The 18,624-nt window shown below is 43.4% G+C and overlaps 1 protein-coding gene across 1 annotated transcript; it reads left to right on the top strand.

Annotated features, from left to right (window-relative positions):
* Positions 1-4,095: 4,095 nt before the first annotated feature.
* Positions 4,096-14,342, top strand: ppil3 (peptidylprolyl isomerase (cyclophilin)-like 3). The gene is made up of 6 exons (XM_073052132.1): positions 4,096-4,337; positions 4,444-4,518; positions 8,232-8,325; positions 12,428-12,495; positions 12,592-12,710; positions 13,375-14,342. Exons 1-6 carry the CDS (start codon positions 4,335-4,337, stop codon positions 13,499-13,501), a joined length of 486 nt encoding a protein of 161 aa, XP_072908233.1. The 5' UTR covers positions 4,096-4,334; the 3' UTR covers positions 13,502-14,342.
* The last annotated feature ends 4,282 nt before the right edge of the window (positions 14,343-18,624 follow it).

Genomic DNA, 18,624 nt, shown 5'->3' with positions numbered 1-18,624 from the left:
CAGTAACTTCTTCCAGTGACATGTTTGTTTGTGACTCTGGTTATACAGCCACAAAAGAGAAACAGCACAGGTACAGATGCCAGACCAACAATCAAGCTTTTCATAATAATCCTTCCTGTTGTGTAATTAATATTTCAATCATATTTCAGTCATCTTGTATGTGTATATATTGTTCAATTAAGCATCCTTGTGCATGTAAATAATTGATTACATATTAAATGTATAAATTTAGGGGTAACATGAGGGGGAACTTCTTTACTCAGAGAGTGGTAGCTGTGTGGAACGAGCTTCCAGTAGAAGTGGTAGAGGCAGGTTCGATATTGTCATTTAAAAAAAAATTGGATAGGTATATAGACAGGAAAGGAATGGAGGGTTATGGGCAAAGTGCGGGTCAGTGGGACTAGGTGAGAGTAAGCGTTCGGCACAGACTAGAAGGGCTGAGATGGCCTGTTTCCGTGCTGTAATTGTTATATCATTATATATGTATATAACATTATATGTATACATAAAAAAAAGCAGTGGAGGCTACCTCAGCAATTATATTTAAGACAAATTTGGACAGATTTTTGCTTAGTAGGGGAATTAAGGGTTATGGCAGGTAGATGGAGATGAGTCCATGGTCAGATCAGCCAAGATCTTATTGAATGGCGGAGCAGGCTCAACGGGCCAGATGGCCGACTCCTGCTCCTGTTTCTTATGCATGTGAATTGCATACGTTATCACATTACCATATAATACATGCGTGCTTTGTTTAAAGTAAATGGTTACACATGTATTTCGGACTCTCGAATCTTCCTTTGAATTAATTTAATGTTTTCAAGTTACAAAACATAACATTAATGGTGAGGCATTTGTAAACAAACCGGAGACGGCTTTCAACCTGCTGAAGCTCAGCGAGAGGTACGAGCTGAAAAGAAAGCACAGAACGAGCAATGGCAAGAAACAGCTAGCACGTGCACAGATGGGGTGTGTTTAAAAAATGAACAAAACAGTATTCTTCGGATGGGAAGATGTGATCGAGTTTTTTTTAAAGGAAACTCAGAAAACAGAAGAATTCCAGGTTCATAAAGAGTGTGTATCAGGTGATAATAATCATTTTTTAAAAAAAGCAGAATAGTTGGCTACATGAGATTGACAAGTTTCATTACACAACAGGCAAGTGGCTCATGTATACTCAGCTATTGGAACAGTATATGAAGCAGAGGAAATAGCCAATGAAAAGTGAGTGCAAATTTTGCTGAGTACTTTGGGTTTAAAGGCATAAAGTTTGTTTCACAGTTTGACTGCCCTAACCAAACAACAGAAATGAGCTTTGCTGATATTGTCAAAGTGATGCAGGAACACTTAGAACCAAAACTATTGCTGATTGCAGAACACTTTAGATTTCATAAGTGGAATCAAAAGGAAGTGGAGTCCATTTCAGCATACGTGGCTGAAATGAAGAGATTGTCAGTTCAGTAGTGAGCTTAATGATACACTTAGAGATTGTTTGCTTTGTGGAATCTTACAAGAAAGTATTCAAAACACATTTCCTAACTGAGGCACAGCTTACACTTAAAAGAGCAGTGGAAACTGCTGAGATGCAATTGAGTTGTAGTCAGGAATGAAAGTGAGCGTGAACAAAACTGCATCGTCTAAACAGAAACTGGCCTGGTGATCAAATCGTGTTACCGTTGTAGCAGAGGCTCACGTGCACCAAACAAAGCAGATTTGAGGTGAAACTAGAAGAAAGTGCAACAAAGCAGGACCCATACAAAGGGTATGTTGGGCAGGCAAAAATGAGAAGAGAATGAGAAAATGCTAAAGAGTCAAGTTGCAGTTTCAAGAAGAGACTGATCTACGTGCTGTTGAAAAATCTGATCATGATGAAAGTGACACAGGACTGTGTAGCCTTAAAATTTACAGTGTGAAAATTAACAATATACAGTACAAGCAACACCAGAAGTGAATGGCAAATTAATTAAAATGGAATTAGACACTGGTTAAGCTGTTTCAGGCACTGCACAAAATGAGTTTGATGGCATTTCAAAGATATCAAACTGAAGCCTGCAGATATTCATCTAAGAATTTATACTGGAGAAAAGATAACTCCCGTGTGAATGACATTAGTGACAGCAAAATACAACAACCAACAAGCCCCAATGAACTTGTATACGGTAAAAACAGAAGGATCAGCATTGTGGGGTTGTGTTATGTATTTCAATAATATTTGGGTAAATCATATACATATATACACACACGCATCATTTGATTAAGCATTTGATTTGATTTAAATAATTCATTATGGGTTGTATGTAAAATACACTAATTACATATGTGCACACCTCAAAGTAAATTTGAAGTGGTAGCCTCCAACCTGATGGCGTGAACATTGATTTCTCTAACTTCTGTTAATGCCCCTCCTCCCCTTCTTACCCCATCCCTATTTATTTATTTATCTATCTCTCTCTCCCCCCATTTTCTCTCTCTGCCGCGCTCACAATCACTCCTTGCCTGTTCTCCATCTCTCTCTGGTGCTCCCCTCCCCCTTTCTTTCTCCCTTGGCCTTCCGTCCCATGATCCTTTCCCTTCTCCAGCTCTGTATCCCTTTTGCCAATCAACTTTCCAGCTCTTAGCTTTATCCCTCCCCCGTCTTCTCCTATCATTTCAGATTTCCCTCTCCCCCTCCCACTTTCAAATCTCTTACTATCCCTTCTTTCAGTTAGTCCTGATGAAGGGTCTCAGCCCGAAATGTCGACTGTACTTCTTCCTATAGATGCTGCCTGGCCTGCTGTGTTCCACCAGCATTTTATGTGTGTTGCTTGAAGTGACACCTGTACTTTGGACTCCTGTGTCTTTCTTTGAAGTAATTTAATGTTTTGAAGTTACAAAACGTAACAGTCCCTAACCTATTTTATTCTGTCACATCCCTGGACTGTTGTCGGGCATGCCCAACTGAATTGGCTGAGTGTAACTAGGACCTCAGCACCTGGCATGTCCGTCTGTAGGTAGACACCTGTTGTTTTGCTTGTCTATCCAATGAACGTTCAGGATTTTGTGAAGGTGTAGTTGTATGTCAGTCCGGTCTCAGAAACAGGGTGAAAGGCAGGGATCACTGCTGCCCATGAGCTTTGTGCCAAGTCTGATGTTTTGATTTTCAAACATCTTTTTCCCACATTTGACCAAAGTCTTGTTGGTGACTGACAGGGGCAGGGAACTTCACCATCAGTGTCTGCCTTCACTAAGAGCTGGCCTGCACAGGTACAAGAAAGTGTCCATGTTTTCCAGAGACCCATTAGTAATGGAGGTAGGGTGAGTTTGAAGGAGATTCGTGTCTTCTGGACATGAGTGTAAGGCCCGCCCTCTCATAGGCTTCAGTGAAGAAGATGATAGTGGATTGTTCAGCCTCTAAACCAGGGTCTCACAACCTTTTTTATGCCATGGACCAATACCATTCAGCAAGGGGTCTGTGGAACCCAGCTCTAAGCAGACTCATACCTGTTGCAGCTCAGAAACCAAGGCTCGGATGACCTCGGGTTCTGGAAGGCAGTCATGGTAGGTTGAACAGTTTCCCTTTAGTCCCAAGCCTACAGGAAATTTATCAGAAGTGAGGGGTAACACTGCAGCAAGAAGGATTAAGAAAAGTACTGGTGCATTAACATGGCCTCGTTTCACGCTGGTCTTCACTGAGATTGGCTCTGCCCTAGACCCATTGGTTAGTGCCATGCCCCATCTGTTGCTACCGAGAAAACACAAGATGGAGGTGAATTTCTGTGGGCAGCCCAATTTGAGGAGCAGACCTTGAACCTTTGACTCATTTATTCAAGGCATAAGTGAGGCCATTTCTGGAGCAGATGGAGTAGACTCCTCGAGTAGAGCTGTTCGCGCATTGGATACCGTTCAGAAAGTGTTTACCGGATTGTACCTGGATGGGTGGGTTATCTGTGTGAGGATAGTTCATACAGGCTAGGTAAAATTTGGGAGAGTGAGAGACGGGACAATTGGAACAAGGTTGTAACTGGAGAGGATAAACTCGAACAGGGTGTGACTGGTTATAAACGAGAGACCCACCCACTTAAAACAGAGATGCGGCAGTTTCACACTGAGGGTGTTGACCCTTTCCTCCCTGGGCGGTGAAAGTCTCTGAATATTTTAATCCAAGGTTAGATGGAGGCTTGATTAGCAAAAGGGTACACTTACCGGGAGGAGACAGGAAACCACACTTGAGGTGATCTGAGCAAGTTCGAGGCGCAGAGTGGTGTCCCGCTCCGATTTCCGACCGGAACGGCAGGAGGGGGCCGGGAGAGCAGCCGGGATCGTTACCGGGCGGACCGGAAGCAGCTGGACTGGCCGAGATGGTGAGGGGCTGAGGTGGAAGGGGGACGGGAGAGGGAGGTGGTGAGGACGGGGGTGCCGGGTTGCTGAGAGGGCGGACGGGCGCTCACAGCATTTCTTGTGTTCCAGGCCCTGACCATCCGCACGGATCTCGGAGACATCAAGATCGAGCTGTTCTGTGAGCGGGCGCCCCACACCTGCGAGGTAGTGGCCCCCTCCCCATTCCTCCTTCCTCTCCGATTCCCCCGCTACATCTCTCCATCTCCCTCTGATCGCCCCCATCTCTACTCCCTTTATCTCTGCTCAACCATTTTTTCCCGCGGCGGCTCGAACGCGGTAAATGTTGGTGTCGGAGCTCTATCGAGGGTCATGGGGGGGGGTCAAAGGGAGCAACCTCGGATACGGCCGGTCTTTTTTCGCAAAGCAGGCTCGATAAGTGACCTCAATTCAGCAATAGGGGCAAGTGGGCCTGCCATTTTTGGAGAGTGCTGGTGATGGAGTGGGAAGGCCACCAGGAGAGTTAAGAGGATTAAGCAGTCAGTGCGGGGTTTCCCTGTGGTCATTCCCCTCAGCAACAAGTACCCCCTTTTGATACTGCTGGGGGTTGTGGAATTACCCATCAGGGTGCATATTTTAATGCTTGGGAGTATTATGGATAAAGGTGATGAACTTAGAGGATGAATCAGTACAACGAATCACGATGTTATAGCCAGTACAGAGACACGGTTGAGAGAGGGGCAGGAATGGGTGATTAGATTTTTGAAAGGACAGAGAAGAGGTAAAAGAGGTGGTGGGTGGAGTTGCACTACTAATCAAGGACAATATCACAGCTGCACTCAGGGGAGACATAACAGAGGGGTCAGACAGAGTCTGAGTCCATTTGGGTGGAACTCAGGAATAGGAAGTGAGATTCACTGATGGGATTGTACTACAGAACCCCCCCCCCCCCCCCCCATAGCTGCCAGAACAGATATGTAAAGAGATTAAGGAAATAAGTAAAATAATAGGATTGTTGTCATGAGAAATTTCAACTTCCCTATTATTAAATGGGACCTTCTTAGTGTAAGGGGCTTAGATCTGGGCAGAATTTGTAGTGTTTATTTAATCAATATGTAGACCATCCAACGAGGGGGAGGTGGTGTTGAGTAATGAGTCTGGCCAAGTGACTGACCTTTCAGAGGGTGATTTGTTAGGGAACGGTGACCACAACTCCTTAACTTTCAGGATAGCTACAGATAAGGAGAGAGTTTTAAATTGGAGTAGGGCAAATTACAAAGGCATTAGGCAGGAACTAAGAAGAGTTTATTGGGAACACCTTTTTTTCTGGCAAATCCACATCAGACATATGGAGAGTGTTTAAAGTACAGGAAAGCTATCTTCCTGTTAGAAGGACCGAACAGGACAGGGATGGAAAGATAAGAGAACCTTGGGTGTCCAGGGAGATGATGAATTTAGCCAAGAAGTAAAAGGAAAAGTATGTAAAGCGTCAGAAGTTAGGATCAAACAAAGCAAAGGAGGATTATAAATAAGCCAGAAAAGAACTCAAGGGAATTAGAATGCCAGGAGGGGCCATGAAAAGTCCTTGACAAGCAGGATTAAGTTGAATCCCAAGGCATTCTATAGGTACATCAAGAGCAGGAGGATAAATAGGAAGGTGGGACATTTGCTTGGAAGTGGAGAATGTGAGTGAGGTCCTTAATGAGTACCTTGTTTCAGTATTTATCAAGGAAAAGGACATGGAGGATCAGGCAGTAAGTGCTGAGTGTATAAATACGTTAGGGTGCTTAGAGGATAAGAAGGAGGATGTGTTGGGTCTCCTAATGAGTATTAAGGTGGATAACTCCCCAGAGCCTGATGAAATTTACTCTGGATTATTGAGGGAGGCAAAAGAGGTTGCTGGGGCCTTGACCACTAACTTCGTGTCCTCTCTAGGCACAGGCGAGGTCCTGGAGGACTGGCGAGTGGCTAATGTCCTACCTCTGTTTAAGAAGGTAAAATCCTGGGAGCTTTTGACTGGTGAGTTTCATGTCAGATTAGGGAAGCTGATGAAGAAAACTCTTAGGGATTTGTGAGCATTTTGAAGCTCCTGGCTTAATCAGGGAGAGCCTGTGTAGCTTTGTCAGAGGGTACTGGTCGAAGGGACTTACTCAAGCTGAAGGTTTGTAATTAATGGTGTTCCACAGGTATCTGTGCTGGGACCGCTGCTCTTTGTGATGTATATAAATGACCTGGATGAAAATGCAGATGGGTGGATTAGTAAGTTTGCGGATGATACCAAGAGTGGTGGAGTTATGGATAGTGTAGAAGACTGGCAGAGAATACAGTGCAATGCAAATCAGCTGCAGATATGGGCAGAAAAATGACAGATGGAGTTTAACCCAGATAAATGTGAGGTGTTGCACCTTGTTAGGGCAAATGTGAGGAGGCCCTTAACAGTGTTGCTGAGCAGAGAGATCTTGGAGTCCAAGTTCATAGCTCAATGAAAGTGGCTACACGGGTTGATAAGGTGGTTAAGAAGGCTTATGAATGCTTGCTTTTATTAGTCGAGACATTGAGTTCAAAAGCCGAGGTTATGTTGCGACTTTATGAAACTCTGGTTAGGCCACATCTGGAGTATTGCGTACAGTTCTGGTCACCCCACTATTGGAAGGATATTGAGGCTTTGGAGAGGGTTCATTCGGATGCTGCCTGGTTTAGAGGGCATGTGCTGTCAACGGAGGCTGGATAAACTTGGGTTGCTTTCTCTGGAGTGGCAGAGCCTGAGAGGAGATCTGATAGAAGCTTATAAGGTTATGAGAGGCACAGAGAGAGTGGACAAGGAGTATCTGTTTCCCAGTGGGCATGTAGGTGAGGGGGGTAAGTTCAAGGGGGGTGTGAGGTGTAAGTTTTTTACTGAGAGAGAGGGGGATGCCTGGGTTGCACTGCCTGGTATGGTGATGGAGGCAAATACATTAGAGGCTTTTAAGAGACGTTTAGATAGGCACATGGATGTCAGGATGATGGAGAGATATGGACATGGTGTAGAAAGGAGGCATTAGTTTTTCTGGGGGGGGGGGGGTTTGATCTACTGCTAAGCTGGTGCGGCACAACATTATGGACCGAAAGGCCTTTTCCTTTGTTGTACTGTTATATGCTCAACGTTTATTCCCTCTTCTAACCCCTCTCCCCAAATTCTCACTCTGCTTGGAGTGGAGATTATGGACACCAACAGAAGCTTTCAGCAATGGGGAATTTTGAGAGCAAATTGGACGAAGCTGTTCCTTCGTGGGCTGATAAGCAGATAGGTGTAAAGTGCCTCAACAAATGCTTAGGACAGAATTACCCCATGGGACTATGAAATGAGATTCTATAGGAAACCGAGTATAAGAGAGATGTTTTGTCACACAGGAAGAGAAGTGGTTATTGGGAAACAGCTGGCACAGGTACAGGGATTTATGGCCATGTCTGCCTCTAGATTATCATCAATCTCTAATGAGAGTGCTTGTTATCAGATCTAGACCATGCAGGACTAATCAGTCACACCTCTTCAGCCCTGGTAGCGGCAGTCAAAAACATTCCTCCCTGACTCCATTCAGTTACTGTTATGTCTAAAGCTGATAACTTTTTAAGATAGTTTTAAGGGGTATGGTGTAAAGTCAGTTAATTGTGTTGGTCAGAACAGACATGGATCTAATCTAATTGAATGGTGGAGCAGATCTGGCAGAGTTGAATGGTCTCTGTTCCTGATCTTATTGGACTGGGTCCTTTTTCCCGTAACTTCAGGTACAGTATCAATGTATATGGTCTGTTACCACACCGGTGGGCGATGGCCGTTACTCTAACAGTGATGTAGTGTATTTTATCCTGGGCACATTGGTGGGGAGCATGGTGGCCCTTTGCAGCAACACTGATTGTTTTTTGTGTTTCTCTCTTTATAGAACTTCCTGGCCTTGTGTGCCAGTGATTACTACAATGGGTGCATTTTTCATCGCAATATCAAAGGCTTTATCGTGCAGACCGGAGACCCCACAGGTAATCTTCCCACAGCTCCTGCAACTTTTCGTTTTGCCAGTGTCCTCGTTTCTTATTTCCTTCTTATTCTCTTCCACTTTAAGATGCTTGTTAAGGTGTATCACTTTGGCCTAAGCTTCTGGACACCAGTGCTTGTTTCTGCCTCTGGCTGGAGATCCTGTGAAATTCATAGGGCTTTAACTCCAAAGTAAAATAGGTTGATTTGCATGTCTGTTGCTGATCTTTATAATTTCTGGTTGTACGATAGAATAAAATACTTCTGAAGTAAGTTACTATAGTAAGGTACAACAGTACAGAAGTTATTGTATGATGATTCTACACTGTTAAAACTATCCTCTCTCTGGGATACAGATACCACAGGTGCAGACACCTTCAGCGCCCTACCCAAACAGCCATCTCCAGTGCTCTGTGTCATAAGAAATTTCACAAAGCCAAATGTTAATTTGACAGAGTTTACCAAATGCTTTTATTCTTTCAGAGAATGTGCAGTTACTGGCAAAGCCAACAGCTCTTGTTCTTCAAAGTTCAAAGTACACTTAGTGTCAAAGTATGTCTGCTGTATACAACCCTGAGATTTGTCTTTCCACGGATAGGCATGAAACAGAGCTGGTACATGCAGACTTGATACAGACCTGTATTTTATGACTCTGTAAGCTACCACCACACCCAAAAGGGAGACGTCTGGGATACCCTGATCGGAGAGTAAAAGGAGTGCCCCACTTAGGCTTAAGTTTCCTAACTGCCCAGGTGGAGTCACAGCACTGAATCCTGCAGATTGAATCTTACTAGTCCAGAAACACCACAACGCCATTCTGTACTCCCACGGTATTGTTCTGGACTGTCACCCTGAATTCTGAACTGGGGTTCTGAATTAAAAAAGAATGTCTGTTTCCCTTGAGCCACGTTGGTTGTTTAACTTTGAAAATCAGGAATTTGGACACCAATTTTTTTTTCCTGTCACTACAGCCTCTCTTGTATTTCTCCTGAGGTTGTTTTTGATGGAACTCAGCAGGTCTTCGTGTGACAATAACATCAAACCCCCCAACCCCCTCCCTCACACACAAAAACCTTGCAGATCGCCCACCTGGAAAAACACCGTTTACTGGTGACATGAAAATTGGTGATGATGTGGATAGTGAGGGATTTTCTAAGGCTGTAGTTGGATATGGATGAGTTGGGAAGTTGGGCTGGGTATTGGCAGACGGAATTTGATTGCAACAGTTGTGAGGTGATGTAATTTGGTAAGTTAATTATGAGCAGGTCATACTGTCAATGATAACTAATGCTGGTGATGGAGCACCCTGGGGCTTCAGTTCTGTGAAAGTGGCCACGCAGACAGACAGGGTGGTGAAGAAGATGTATGGCATGCTTGCCTTCAGAAGCTGAGGCGTAGAATCGAAGTGTTGGGGCATTATGTTGCAATGTTACGGAACACTGGTTAGACTCAATGTGTGAGCAGCACTGGTTACAGTAGTGTAGGAAGGATGGGGTGTGGTGGAGAGGGTGCAGAGGAAACTCGCCAAGGTGTTGCCTAGATTGGAGGACTTTATGGGGAAAGATTGGATAGGTTGGGCTTATTTTCTCTGAAATGAGGAGTCTGATGAGTATATATAATTGTAAGAGGTATAGGTAGGGTAGATGGTGAAAATCTTTCTCCCATGGTATGGGTATTAAAAACGAGGGCATAGATTGGAGGTGAGAGGAAAGAATTTTAAAGGGGACCTGAGGGCAAGTTTTTTTGCTTAATGGGGAATGTGCTGTCGGAAGTGATGGAGTGAGATACAATTAATGTGTTGTGGGGCATTCAGTCAGACACTTGAGTTTTGGGCAGATGGGTTTGGTGTGGAAGGACAGAAGGTTGGATAGATGTGGTGGGCTGCAGGGCCCATTTCTATACTGTATAACTTTGACTCTATAACCCAAATCCCTGCATCCAGCTGTGTTCTGTTGTCTCCTTCCATTTGAACAGCATTCTGATTTTCTTTTTCCAAAGCAGATCACCTCATTTTTTGCATGTTCTGTACCATCTGCCAAATCTTTGTCCACTCAACCTCACCCATCTTACTTTCTCACTGATCATTGTAACATCAGTAAGTGTGACTATACTGTAGTCAGTCCCTTTATCTGACTAGTTCACGTAGATTGTAAATGGCGAAGGCCCCAGAGCTGATGTCCACAAGTAGTTAGTGTTTGCCAATTGGACTATGACCTGTTTTTCCGATTCTGTTTTCTGTCAGCGGGCCAATCCTCCATTGACAGGAGAGCAAAGAACAAAGAGAAAGTATGGCGTCCGGAGGAGACCAAAATAAAAACATACTCCGAGAATCCTGTTAGAGAGAGAGAGGAAAGAGATTTTGCCAGTGTGATTAGGAGTTACACATACAGCAATTTAGGTGCTACATTTTGGTAGACTAATCAAAATAGGACATACATGGTAAATGGTAGGGCATTGAGGAATGCAGTAGAACAGAGTGATCTATGAATAATGGTGCATAGTTCCCTGAAGGTGGAATCTCATGTGGATAGGGTGGTGCAGAAAGCTTTTGGTATGTTGGCCTTTATAAATCAGAGCATTGAGTATAGGAGTTGGGATGTAATGTTAAAATTGTACAAGGCATTGGTGAGGCCAAATTTGGAGTATTGTGTACAGTTCTGGTCACCGAATTATAGGAAAGATGTCAACAAAATAGAGAGAGTACAGGGGAGATTTACTAGAATGTTACCTGGGTTTCAGCACCTAAGTTACAGAGAAAGGTTGAACAAGTTAGGTCTTTATTCTTTGGAGCGTAGAAAGTTGAGGGGGGACTTGATAGAGGTATTTAAAATTATGAGGGGGATAGATAGAGTTGACATGGATAGGCTTTTTCTATTGAGAGTAGGGTAGATTCAAACAAGAGGACATGAGAGTTAAGGGGCAAAAGTTTAGGGGTAACACGAGGGGGAACTACTTTACTCAGAGAGTGGTAGCTGTGTGGAATGAGCTTCCAGTAGAAGTGGTAGAGGCAGGTTCGATTTTGTCATTTTAAAAAAAAAAGTTGGATAGGTATATGGACAGGAAAGGAATGGAGGGTTATGGGCTGAGTGCGGGTCAGTGGGACTAGGTGAGAGTAAGCGTTCGGCATGGACTAGAAGGGTCAAGATGGCCTATTTCCGTGCTGTAATTGTTATATGGTTATAATTTAGCATGAAAATAGACCCTTCGACTCAACCTGTCCATGCTAACCAAGCCAGTACATTTGTTTGCATCTTACCCATATCCCTTTAAACCCCTCCTATCCATGTACTTGTATAAATGTCTTCTAAGTATTGTCACTTTTATGGTAGCTCATCCGTACACACATCACCCTCTGCGTGAAGTTGCCCCTCAGCTCCCTTTCAATCATCGTTTAATAATGCCCTTCCTACAACAGGTTGACCAGAACTGTATATAGTACTCCGAATGCGGTCCAACAATGTCTTGTTGGGCCAAAGGGCTGCCTCTTATAGCAAAATCGAGGTGGCGGGGTCCTGGCCCCCAGTGTGTAACAAAGTGGCAGACCCAACGTTTGGACATTGAGTTAAGCACAGGGCTGAATCGAGGCGATGGTATCCAGATCCAAGCAATGTTTGGACAACAATTTAGGCGATTCTGTGGGCAGACTCTCTTTGTGGACATCAGTTCAGAACACTATTTACTTGTGTTTATTGTTTACATGATATGTTTTCTTTCTCGGCACATCGGGTGTATGACTTTTTTATGTGTTCTTTTAGGTTTCTTTCTTTTGTGGCTGTCTGTTAGGATATGAATTTCAAGGTTATATAATGTATACATAACTTGATAATGTACTTTGAAATTATCTGGGCATAATTTTTTAAAAATTCCCTGTTGGAGCTGTGATAGTGTATCCATCTAATGAGTTCATTATCTTTGTCTTATTTCAACTGTGTAGGGCCGAGTGGGTTTTACCCTCCTAACTCTCACTGCTCCTCCTCCTTTTGAAACCTATCTCTGTTTGAGTGAGCTTCTAGCCGTCAGAATAGGTGCTTCTCTGGAGGCTTGGTGTGTGATGACGGAGCTGCAATGTGCTTGTTGTCATATGGCTGTGCTTTTCCTTCCATACAGGCACAGGCAAAGGAGGATCCAGCATCTGGGGCAGGAAGTTTGAAGATGAGATCAGTGAACACCTCAAGGCGAGTAAACACTTGAAGCTTCCAAACTCGTGAGAGGATCTCCCATTGGCTGATGCTGATTAGTGACTTTATCTACCCGTTCATGCTCTATTTCAGCACAATGTTCGAGGAGTGGTTTCCATGGCCAACAATGGTCCCAACACCAATGCCTCTCAGTTTTTCTTCACATATGGGAAGCAGCCTCATCTGGACATGAAGTACACGGTGTTTGGCAAGTAAGTTTGTTGGTCTGTGTCCTCTGTTCCTTCAACAGGAAAGGAAAGAGAACAAAGGAAGGGCCGAGGTCCAAAAATCCTACCCTCCGTGTACTATCAGGCTTTTTCCACTGAGGTTGGATGGGTCTGCAACGAGAGGTTCTGGGTTAAGGGTGAAAGGTGAAAAGTTTAAGGGGAACATGAGGGGCAGTTTCTTCATTCAGAGGGTCGTGAGAGCGTAGAATGATCTGCCAGCACAAATGGTGCATGCAAGCTTGATTTCAATGTTTAAGAGAAGTTAGGATAGGTACATGGATGCCATGAGGAGAAGCTGACTAGATCAGGGTGTCGCTTTCGGAATAGAGATTGAGTTGAAATGGTGAGTGTGAGTGAGAAGGTCATTAACCGTGCAACATTGATTTAGTTGATAGGTAGAAGGCTTGGAGGGGTTTTGAGGAAAATGGTTTATCTTGGCTTTCGACTCTGGGGTGAACTGCCAGGAAGGTGAGTGGAAACAGGAAGTACCCTGATAATTGTTTGAAGTACTGTAATGTATAGGACAGTGACGGGCAGGATTTGCATGAAGAAGGTTTTTTTGCTTTGGGATCAGATTTAATTAATTTCTCCTGACGTGAGTTTTGGGTCCAGGTATTGATCTGAACTGACGTGTCGGCTTCTCATCCAGGGTGATCGACGGACTGGAAACGCTGGACGAGCTGGAGAAGCTTCCTGTAAATGAGAAGACGTTTCGTCCTCTGACTGACGTACGCATCAAAGACATTGTTATTCACGCCAACCCTCTGGCATTCTGATCCAGCAGGCTGGAGCTGAGCAGGATGGTGGGACTGCCTCAGAGGAGAGTGAACGTTGGGTCAGAGATACTGGTGCCAACCACGATTCGCCAACAGACCTCCATCCTCAAACAGATCTGCCTGGACTGGGGTCAGTGAAGATGCTGGGCAGTTGTATCAACTCATCTACCCCTACCCTCATCTCTACCTCTCTTGATCTCCCTCTGTTCCTTCTCCCTTCTGTTCTCTCCCCTTTGTTACTCTTTTTTTTCCCCTCTGTCTTGTAGCCTTTCCCTCTTGACATACCCGGGGGTGTTTGGATTCACCCAGGTTCTGGGAAAGAAAAGCGGAGTTGATCGTCTGGTCAAGCTGAAAGCAAAATTCCATTGGCAGCAAGAAGAGCGGGCACTCTGTGCCAGCTGCTGACTGCGAGGTCTTCCCTCCTTAAGCTGGTTTTCAGTTTCATCGTCAAGCATTGGATGCACGTGCTGCTCCGTGGGGCTGAAGTGAAAATTACTAACATGAAACATGAGGCCTTCTCATGGGTATTGGTTGAGCTTTAATATGGCTTTGTGTTTTCCTGGAATCCGAGATCATGACGTGAAGATTCTAGGTGTGCCCGTGTCTGCCCTGCCTGCCTCTCCCTGTGCCAGCCCGCCCCTCCTCCCCACCTTACCACAATACAGAGCAGGGTTTGAAAAGCCTCAGCGGAACATCAACATGTTATGGCCCTTGTGTAAAAACATTGAGCATACACACAAAGTGCTTTTAATTTTAAACACAGCAGCTGATCTCAAAACTGCTATCAGTTAGACAGGTTGTTTTAATATGTAAATTGAAATAAACTTGTTCCTGAACAGCTTGTTCTGAGGTGGTTGACTTATTCTCAGAAGTGATTATAATGCCAATCTGGGTGTGGTAATTGCTGTTAGCAGTCTCTGGCCCAGTAACACTGGCCGAACTCCAGCCCTGGTTGTACACATTACCACCTGACAGATCGGAAGTCGTGCAAGTGACAGGTGATGAACCAGACCCTACCATGAGGGAGGGGGATGAACAGGTTAACGTTGTGGTCACGGCATTAGGGACAACATACGTACCTGGTATCCAAGGATAGAATGCACGGGGAAAAATTGTGTGCAGTTTTGGTCACTGAATTACAGGAAGGATATAAATAAGGTTGAAAGAGTGCAGAGAAGGTTTACAAGGATGTTGCTGGGACTTGAGAAACTGAGTTACAGAGAAAGGTTGAATAGGGTAGAACTTTATTCCCTGGAACTTAGAAGAATGAGGGGAGATTTGACAGAGGTATACAAAATTATGATGGGTATAGATAGAGTGAATGCAAGCAGGCTTTTTCCACTGAGGTTAGCAGAGATAAAAACCAGAGGACATGGGTTAAGGGTGAAGGGGGAAAAGTTCAAAGGGAACATTAGGGGGGGGCTTCTTTACACAGAGAGTGCTGGGAGTGTGAAATGAGCTGCCAGATGAAGTGAATGCGGGCTCACTTTTAACATTTAAGAAAAACTTGGACAGGTACATGGATGAGAGGTGTATGGAGGGATATGGTCCCGGTGTAAATCAGTAGGACTAGGCAGAAAAATGGTTAGGCACAGCCAAGAAGGGCCAAAGGGCCTGTTTCTGTGCTGTAATGTTCTGTGGTTCTATGGAAGATGTAAAACAGTAGTTGGTACTGCAAAATTAATTATCCATTAATGCAATAAGGTGGGAGGATATTCTAGGAGGTTCTTGCAGTAAGGCCATGTAGGTGGAGCTTAATTACAAAGGAGTGACAATTAGTGCAGTGGGGGTACTACAGCCTTCCAAAAAGCAGGAAGTAGCTATGTTGGCAGATCTCAGAAATATATAAATATTGGTGTCACTAGAAAGATTTCAACTCCAATATTAATGCGGATCGTCTCAATGTGAAAGGCATCAAAGGGGGCAAAAATTCCAAAGTCCATCCAGGAGAACTTTGCACCGCTGTGTGCATGTTCTCAAAAGAGCAAGAGAAGTGGCAGTGACGGACCTAATCTTGGGGAACGGAACCAGTCATGTGGAGTATCTGTGCGAAATAGAATCCAAAATGTTAATGCTGGTGTAGGGAAGGAGATGAATAGGTCAAAAATTAAGGCCCTGAATTGTGGAGTATCACTATTCTAAGGCAGGAACTGGCAAGGCAGACTGGGAGCATGTACTTGTAGGTAAGTCTATATCCAATTAGTGGGATCAATGTATGGTGAAGGTAAGGCCAACAAATCCAGGAACCCCGGATATCAAAGGTAGAATGAATAAGAGCCAGTTTATGGCAGCTATATATAAACTAAACCTTGAATAACCCTGTAGGAATTGGGGATTCTTAAAGTAATTAGAACAGTGAAGAGTGATACACAATATCATTGGCAGGTGAGGATGAGGAAAATTCCAAAGCAATTGATGAACTAAGGGCAAGGGGATAACCAGAGAAAGAAGGGCTCTTTGGGGAACAAAGGATAGTGATGAGGTGTTTAATGAGTACTTGTTTGTATTCACGAGGACAGGATGGTGGAATTCCAGAACATATTGAAAGGGAGGTATTAGGTGTCTTGGTGGATATATCCTCAGAATCTGGAAAGTTGTATTCTAGGATACTATAGGAGGAAAGGGAAGCAATTGCCTGGGTTCTGATAAATATTTACCTCTTTGGCCGCGGATATTAGAGTGTGGTACCTTTATTCAGGAGGGGCATCGGAGATTGGTTGGGTAATTGAAGGCAAGTGAGTTAAAGTTAAAAGTAAGCAAGCAAGTTTATTTGTATAGCATTTTTCAAACACAAGGCAGTTCAAAGTGCTTTACAAAGAACAGGAAATCAAACTTCGCACAATATATAAGAGAATAAAATCACACAATAATAGACAAGATAAATAGAAGTTATAGTGCAGAAGATTCTAATTAAAAGATGCAGCGAAAAGAAAAGTTTTAAGCCTCGATTTAAAGGAGCTTAAACTTGGGGCCTACTTCAGCTCCTCTGGAAGGTTATTCCAGATATGTGGAGCAGAGTAACTAAAAGCTGCTTCACCGTGTTTAGTTTGGACCCTGGGGACAGTAAGCAGTGCCGCCCCAGGTGACCTGGGAGCTCAGGAAGGTTCACAATGCAGCAAGAGATCGGAGATGTATTTCGGCCCTAGACCATTCAGAGCTTTATAAACCAACAGTAATATTTTAAAGTCAGTCCGCTGATGGACAGGAAGCAGTGTAGTGATCTGAGAACTGGAGTGATGTGCTCTATTTTCTTGGTCTTAGTAAGGACTTGCAGCGGCGTTCTCAATGAGCTATAGCTGTCTGATGGAGTTGTTAACACCATTACAGTAGTCCAGCCTAGTAAAAATAAATGCATAGACGAGTTTGTCTAGGTCTTGCTGATACATAAGCCCTATAACTCTCGCTATATTTTTAAGGTGGTAGTGGGTTGACCTTGTAATTGTCTTTTTTTAATTGATTTTTTATGCATTTCTACAATTACTACAGCAAAAACCCAACAGCAAAATGAAGATTAATACAGTGCAAAATAAACATAACAATAATATAGTTCAAAACAATGATGAAAGAGCACCCAAAATAAAATAATATAAAGTTAGTATCACCCCCCCCCCCCACACACAGAAAAAAAACTCCAGGCCAACCATTGCAAGATGTAAAAAATACTAATTGGAGCATTCAAACCCCCAAAACTGTAAACGAAAATAAAAACAAAGAATAATAATGCCTACTACCAAAGAAAGAAAAAAAAACACAAAGGGACTGAAAAAAAGACTTAATCCAAAGAGGAGTTATGAAAATATTCAAGAAAAGGTCCCCACACCTTGTGAAATTTTATGTCTGAATTGAGAAGTGAATAGTGAATTTTTTCAAGGTCTAAACAGGGCATAATATCATTAAGCCATTGAGCATGGGTGGGTGGGGCAACATCTCTCCACCTAAGAAGAATTCTTAATTCTTCTTAGGTGTAATTGTCTTAATGTGGCAGCTGAAATTTAAATCGAGAAAAGGATACTGGGGGGATAGGATTAATCTGCACTTGGAGAAACAGGGATTAATTGAGGATAGCTTTAGGAGAAAAGCATCTCAAAGAATGTGGTTATGTGTATAATAGGGAAGGGGTACTAATGCTGATGCAATCTACACATAAACTTCATTAATGCGTTGAGAGTGTCTTGTGGGAGAATTGTTCAAAAAGGTTATTTCCTACAAGATGCAAGACAAATTAGCAAATTGGATCTAAACTTGGACTGGTAACGGAGGATTACTTCTGTGATTAGAAGCCCATGATGAGTGTGTAGTGATAGACAAGAGCTCCCTATACTTTAACGAACCGGATGTGATGTTTGTAAATTGGGAAGCAGAGGAGAGAGTGGGGAGGCTAGAAAATAATATTGATGAGTTGGTGATGGATGGAATTTTAAATTCCAAAATTAAAAACTAAAATGTTAAATTTTACTTAAAAATTGTAAGTTTGCCCATATTTGGAGGACTAATGTAGTTAGTACATAATGTAGCTAGGTACACCATGCCTAGCAGGGCCCTGGTAAATACTAAGCTGAGGCGAAGAATGTAAGAACAGGACGGTTACGGTACAATCAACGCAAAATAAAATGTGAATGCTGGAAATCTGTAAATAATACCTTGCTGGAAACACCCTGTAGCTGGTGTAGTGTTTGTGGAAAGAAAGAGAGTCAACTTTTCAATACTAGGACCCTTATCAGTTTGAAGACCTACTAGTTCATCACTGTAGGGTGCAGTCTGTGTGTTCTCCCTGTGGATGCCTCTGGGTGCTCCAGCTTTTCCTCACAACCCAAAGACGCGCGAATTGATGGGGTTTCGTTCACTGTAAATGATCCTCAGTGTGTGTGACGGGAGGAAGTTGATGGGAATATGGGGGAAGCTTTTAAAAAATGGGGTTAGTATTAGTTGAATTTAGAGATTGACGTTCGACAGGCTGAGGGACCTGTTTTATATTTTTTTGACGTATTTAAATGTATCGGTTTCCAGCGCTACCTTTAACCAAGCCTGGCTTTCTGGAACATTGTTTTATTTGTTTTGATTAATTCAAAGTGAATAAATTCAAGGTAGTCCGGGTGGCACCGGATTGACGAATGGCCGGCATA

Source organism: Hemitrygon akajei, chromosome 7, assembly GCF_048418815.1.
Source record: "Hemitrygon akajei chromosome 7, sHemAka1.3, whole genome shotgun sequence".
Taxonomy (NCBI): domain Eukaryota; kingdom Metazoa; phylum Chordata; class Chondrichthyes; order Myliobatiformes; family Dasyatidae; genus Hemitrygon; species Hemitrygon akajei.
The sequence above is the reverse complement of the archived record's forward strand: the minus strand, read 5'-3'. Positions and strand labels throughout refer to the sequence as shown.